Here is a 6,265-nt window from a genome sequence, read left to right as displayed (position 1 = left end):
CGTGTATCTCACCTACAGGCAAATGGCTCTGTAGAATTCGAGTACGGGGAGTGTGCTGTCCCTTCCTTCTTTTCTTATCCTCTTTCTTGAAGCCGTGCCCTTATCGTATCCAGTGGAACTGCCTAGAAACAAAACGATCGGGGGGACCCTTGGTCGCTTTCCCCCGTTGACATAATCGCCCCCGCAAAAAGTTTTCAGCGCTGCGCCTACCCCGAAGTACTCACAGAAGAGCATAGCCGTGTGCCTTTGCCAAGCGGCAGAGCACCCGCAAAACGGACCTCGGCCAAGCGCTGATCAAGCCGAACAGGTTGCAGGACCGCCGTGGTGAACAGACGGTCTTGGGACTGTAGCCGGCGCTTGCTTCGGAGTGTTGCCTTCTCCAGGCTGCGAGTCTGCCCCTCGTCGAAATTATGTCGTCCTCTTGACCATGAGGTGCAGCTTTCCGGCTGCCTGACCCCTCGGGACACGACCTCTGCCAGCGGCTAGTATTTTTGCTGGAGCCGCCGGTTATCCATGTTCGTCCGCGCAGCAGCGCATGCAGTGAAGACTGGCAAGATCAGCTTGTCACGCCAGCCAACTGCCTCAGATCGGTGCATGCCTAGTGCAATTCTGACCAGGGAAGGCCGTTTACTCTCAGTACACTCTCACGAAAGAAAGCAGAAAAAGCTGCCAGACCTCCCAACACAACGACACCAGTTTGGCTTCAGGAAGGTCCCGCAGTTGTCATTGAGGCGGCGTCGCTCATGACGCGTTACGGATAACTGCTTCAGACAATCCTCTGCAGCGCTCCAGCCGGCTAAGGCACTGACGAAGTAGCAGTGTCGCCGACATCACTTGGTCGCATACTCTTCTGCACGGAACGACCGCCAACCGCGGCCATCTCGGTAACAAGGACGCATCCGCAGCGACCACTTTCTACTATGTAGAAGCGAATTTCTTCAAGACCCGGCCCGTGTTTACCAGAGGACGTGCACATCCCTGTCTCGAGTGTCGAGACCCGCGACATGACGCAAGGTACCCGTACTGGCTGTGTTCTGCAGCGTCCCGACGCTACGGCGATTCGCCTCGAAAGAACCGCCCGGTCCCGGGCAGCTCAATTGGGCAGTAGTGGACAGATAACTTTCAGCTCCGTGTCGGCTTTCTTACGGAGTCCCCAAGCCACACACCGGAACCCGGACTACCCCTCTCGTCTGCGACCCCGTGTCTCTCGAAGGGGCTAGCCCAAGCGCAGACCTCATTTCTACGGATAACGAGCCTTGGCAATTCGAGATTTCTGTACCGGTGCAATGACCGAAATACGCGCCCTCAGTCTTCACCAACGGTTCGAGCACATCCTACATCAGCTGGACGATGACAATGTCGTCGACAGTATACTCCTCACGGCGGAAGTCTCGGGACCGCCAGGAAAGGAGAACGGGCGTCCACATTCCGTGTATCCTGGAGAGGCTAGCGGGAGTGACAGGTTCCTCGAAAGCTCCCACGTACAACAACTCAGCGCAGCCCTTCGAAAAAATCAGTCGTTCAGTGGGGTCATTGACCTGTCTGGCAATCCCATCAAAGATGTGGATCTCATCCCGCTGTCTGAGGCCCTGTCACGAAATCCTCGAGTGACAGGTAGGCGGCGTAGGCGAAGCTTGCCGGCGGAGGCTACTGGCCACGACCGACGAATCATTGCCGTTGCGATAGTAAGATGCGCACTGGCGAAACTCCCCGACATCCTTCAAGGCGCTACCCACCAGCCGCTGGTGCTGAACGGGGCAGGATTTGTTCCCTGGGGAGTTGACACCGCGCCGTTTGGCAGGTTTGCTCGCAGCCGTGTTCCAGGCCACAAAGAGGAGCCTAAGTTGATGCAACGACGCGGGCTGAGCTCCGTAAGGGGGGCACCGCACTCCCGTTAGGGCCTCAGCGAACGTTGAAGAACAACTGCATGCAATCTTACTGCAGGCAATGAGGCAGCCGAACCTGAGACACACAGGTGCTCTGTGAAGCGATCTGCACTCCTAAAACAACTGGCGCCAGGATGAAGCTTGCAAAAACCCAGAGCCCACTAGACTGCCTTGTTTCTAACGTCGCCAGGCTTGTCGCAGGGCTTGTGCGCGTCAGGCTTGAGGCTCAAGGATACTTGTGTTACGGATGCGGGAGCCGAGCTTCTGGCAAGAACACTAGTACGGAACGCGAACATCACGGACCTCGACATTTCGGGAACCTATATCGCGGATAACGGTTCTTCGTGGATATGTCAGGTATGCTGCCTTGGTGTCCGAGCCGGCGACCGGAGTGACCGGGTCACCCTCGCCTTCGTTGCTGTAAATGGAACAACAAGCACCAGCTATCCATTTGGTGCCATCCCGGATGCCCAGATGTTTCCGCAGACGCGGATTCAAGACAGAGGAAGTACCCGGTAGCGTGTAAGTCGGCCCCCTCTGTACGCGAAGGAGTGCGTTCTGCGGTTGCTCATACAGGCAATTTCAAGAAGCGGCTGTATCAGGAGGCTTTCTTTGCCCACTGTAGGACATGACGGCTTGCGAAGTATCGCCTTGATGCTTGAAAGCTCCGGCAGCAACAACTTGGAAACACTGACGCTCAGTGTCACAAATAAAACTACATTATCTCACGTTCAGCCAGGCCCCACGCCTGAGGACCTGCTTGAACAGGTGTCGGAAGACATGGAGGCCGCCGAACGGCCAGTTGCGGAGGATGTGGGGGAGGACGATCTCGAAGATGAGATGGCGGATGAAGAAGTAAACGCGACAAGAACTGGCCAGCAGAGTGATGACCGCGACACAGCTGAGTTGAAAGAGAAACAAGATGAGGAAGCTAGTGTAGGAGATGACGAAGCCTATCAGCAGTCCGCGACAGAACGCGACAACCTGAGTAACTACAGGAGCCCTGATTCCTCACAGGTAGGAGAACAGAGAACAAACGTGACAACCTGAGTTACTACAGAACCCACATTCCAACAGGTACGGCAGCATGGACCAAAGGACAGCCTAGGAACTCAGAATCCACGCCCGAGCGGCGCAGACTGGGTATGCGACAGATTGTGCACTGAGGCTTCCCGCCAACTCTCAAGTCTTCCTAAGGTCCTTCCTTAAGCTCTCAACTTGCGCGTTGTTGGACCACTACGTAGGGAAGCGATCCACTCTCTAGCGGCATTAGTCCCTCTAAGGAGAAACCGGAGGTCCATCACGTACCATGTGCGCAGCACAGGAGAAGCTTATAATCAACCCTGTCTCAGATAATATTACCCGTGGTGCAATAGTACAGACAATACTATTACTCAAACAGTGCATTGTGGCAGACGTGTATGCCCCCCGGAAGACTCGCAGAAGGGGACATGTGCGCCACACAAGTCAGCTGATTGTACGGTTGAGCAGGTAACTTTCTGCCGGCGGACACAGTCCACTGGAATATGTGCGGTGTGGTGTCGACTCTGGTGAGCCTGTAGACTCTTCCATGCCTTCTCGAGCGCATCGTTCGAGCTTTGCACGGCCATCCGTCCGTGAAATATGTCCAAGTTGGCGGGGTGGAGGCGACGGACAAGTGTGAAGCCGCCCTGCTAGCGCTCAAGCAGTTCCGCGCCCAGCGGAAGGCAGGGCTCCAAATAGAAGACGAAGCCAACTTAGCACCCGCAATGAAATGCGCCCAAAAGTGGACGGCCGAGTTGCTTGGCGAAGTCGAGAAAGGTGCGACCGCAACGCTTGAAGTGAACTGGTCTACGCCAAATGAGAGATGAGAGACTGAGTTCCATACGGTGCTATTGCTCCTGACGAGAAGCCGGCAAAAACAGCTGAATGCAAGCCGCACTATTGCAGAGTACAGAACGACTAATGTGTTCACACAGTGCTACCGTACGACACAGCAAGACACAAAAACACGCCTCTTTCCGAGCGACTGGCCTGCCGTATCGCGTTTTCCCAGCAGCGGCACAAACGACGTCGGAGCCGCCAAACAATAGCATTCCTCTAGGCTGTTCGCATCCGCTCCCCAGCACTCTGGAGGGAGGTAGAGCGTGAAAGGAAAGAAGTTATATTCTATATTCTTGTGTGTGTACAGGAAGAGAAGTGGGAAAGCTCTCTAGTCTGGCAGTCCGCTCGTATATATCGAGGACTCTCAGCAAACAAGTGACGACTGCACTCTACACCTTGCATTTAGAGCGTGTCAGTAATCCCGAAGGGGTAAACACAGTCGAAAAAGAGATAGGGTTCTTCGCGCACGAGCTCTCGAAGTGACCAACACGGGAAGCTAATGAGACAAAAGCAAGGCTGCCGGCTACCACACTGAAGCTCTACGCCAACATTGGCTCGGTAGACTTGTACAAAGTGAGAGCAGCTTGGTGAAGGGCAGCAGCCTCCCTCAGCGGCTATTGTCTGACTGTGCACAAACATTGTTTCCCAGTGAAAACAGTTTACCGTCAGTTGGAAACGGTCTTTACCCGAGCTGTACGCGGAGACCGACGTCTCAGGACACGTAACGCGACCCGTTTACGGAGGAATGCTGTCGGAGCACGGCGCAAGTTGTTAGGCTGGACAGGGAAAACACCCTGTCAGGAAAAGGCTACTGGGGCCCAATGGTACAGTCCCCGATTTGACAACCTACGGCACAGCGACGCTTTTCTCTACTTCGAGGCAGTTCAAAAACCAGCGTGGCTCCGGCCGCAGGAGCGCGCCGCGCGCACGAGCGCGCGCAGCTGCTGGCAAGCTATGCTCGCACGAACTCTCCCCCGGCTCGTATGCCGGAGAGGAACTTCAGACTCGTAAACATCGTCATCAATCCAACACTTACGTGTTTCTGAGTGTTTTGTTGTGTCCGGCGTTTCTCTTAGTCTTGTGTTCTATCTCATTTTGGCAAAATGGCTTCCCATCATGCTCAGGTCCCTGAGGGTCAGGGCGTCATACTCGAGTCGGGCAAAGATCAAGCACATGTTGAGAGCAAGGGCCTGATTGAAAGAGCCAAGGACACCGTTGTCGCTGCAGGCGAGTCGGCAAAAGAGGCAGCTGTCGATGCCTACAACGCCGCAAGCGAAAGTGTGTCGCACTTGGCGAAGCAACTCAGTGGCGAGACTCACGCCGATACCGCTCAGGAGAAAGCTGCTGAGTCAAAGGAAGCGATAAAAGAAGGATGCTGTGAAGTGTCTCAACAAGCTAAATCAGCCGTTCACGATACCAAGGAAGGCGTCGCACGACATCCCAAAGTCCAGGAAAAACTTGGCTGATTGCACTGCGTCTTCTCATTTCATGCTACAGGCTGGGTATTTTCAGAACGTGGAGCCCTTCAAATGAGTGTGTGTGTCCCCCCTCTTATGCTGTGTTGTTAACTTATGGCTGGATAATACAATCTCAGTCTCATTCAGACGGAGATCCGTCAGTACGTCTCAACTAGTGACGGCCTCTGGCTCTTGCACAATTTAGGACAGAACCGAAGATCGCTTTCCAGGAGATCAAACTTTCGTTCCCGTTCGTCGCAGCCACAAGAAAGATATCTCAACAGTACCGTTCGTTCGGCTCGTGATGACTCTGCGTCTGGTCTACCAATGTTTTTCACACAGACTTCGTAGTCGTAAAACCTTTCGGTTATACATACTGGAGTAGTCGCAAATCTCACAACTTCCCTGTCCACTGGTACCCCTCCGGATTGTTGTACGTAACGCACTAGCTTGGCTCACACCCACAAGGCGTGCCGAAGCCGATCGCACCTGAACAATGTATATTCTAGCTTAATACCACTCAGGTACGTTGTTGAGAGGTACTACGCATAGTTCGACAGGCGCCCATGAAACTGACAGGCGATCCGTTGGCAAAAACAGTATGTTTTTCTGGCGTGAGGCTGACCGTGTAGATTGTCTTCGCTGGCGAGATAAGCAAAAAACGCTACTCCCAGTGCGGGTCACCCGTACAAACGCTACTTCTCCCAGTGCCCATTACTCTTACAACATGCCTCCAGCAAGCCACATAACTAGCAGGCACAGGAATAGGCGAACCACGCTGGCGGTGGTCGATGTGTGTCTCAGTGGGTCCACCAATCTTCCTCAAAAGCGTAGTCATCGTCGCATATCTTTCAATTTCTCTGTTCACTGATAATACTTTCCGGTTGAACACAACGCACTGGCTGAAACGGCTCCCCCGACATCGGGGAATGGTGTCCGAATACATCAGGTAAGGACTGGGCATACTGAACAGCGTCATAATCAAGGGAGTTTCATTGTGTGATGTGCCAACCGGAACACTGCATTAGCTCCCTGCTGCTGCTGGTCCTACAGCAGGGA

The 6,265-nt window shown here is 54.2% G+C and overlaps 1 protein-coding gene across 1 annotated transcript; it reads left to right on the top strand.

Annotated features, from left to right (window-relative positions):
- Positions 1–1,369: 1,369 nt before the first annotated feature.
- On the top strand, positions 1,370–5,215 carry CSUI_001900 (late embryogenesis abundant domain protein; the record flags this gene model as incomplete). Its single annotated transcript, XM_068062103.1, has 6 exons — positions 1,370–1,871; positions 2,088–2,243; positions 2,463–2,903; positions 3,449–3,686; positions 4,057–4,178; positions 4,826–5,215. Coding segments are annotated over 6 exons (1,848 nt in total), but the record flags the coding sequence as incomplete, so codon positions are not given.
- Positions 5,216–6,265: the final 1,050 nt, after the last annotated feature.

The sequence above is a fragment of the Cystoisospora suis genome (genome assembly GCF_002600585.1).
Source record: "Cystoisospora suis strain Wien I chromosome Unknown contig_783, whole genome shotgun sequence".
Lineage (NCBI taxonomy): Eukaryota > Apicomplexa > Conoidasida > Eucoccidiorida > Sarcocystidae > Cystoisospora > Cystoisospora suis.
The sequence above is the reverse complement of the archived record's forward strand: the minus strand, read 5'-3'. Positions and strand labels throughout refer to the sequence as shown.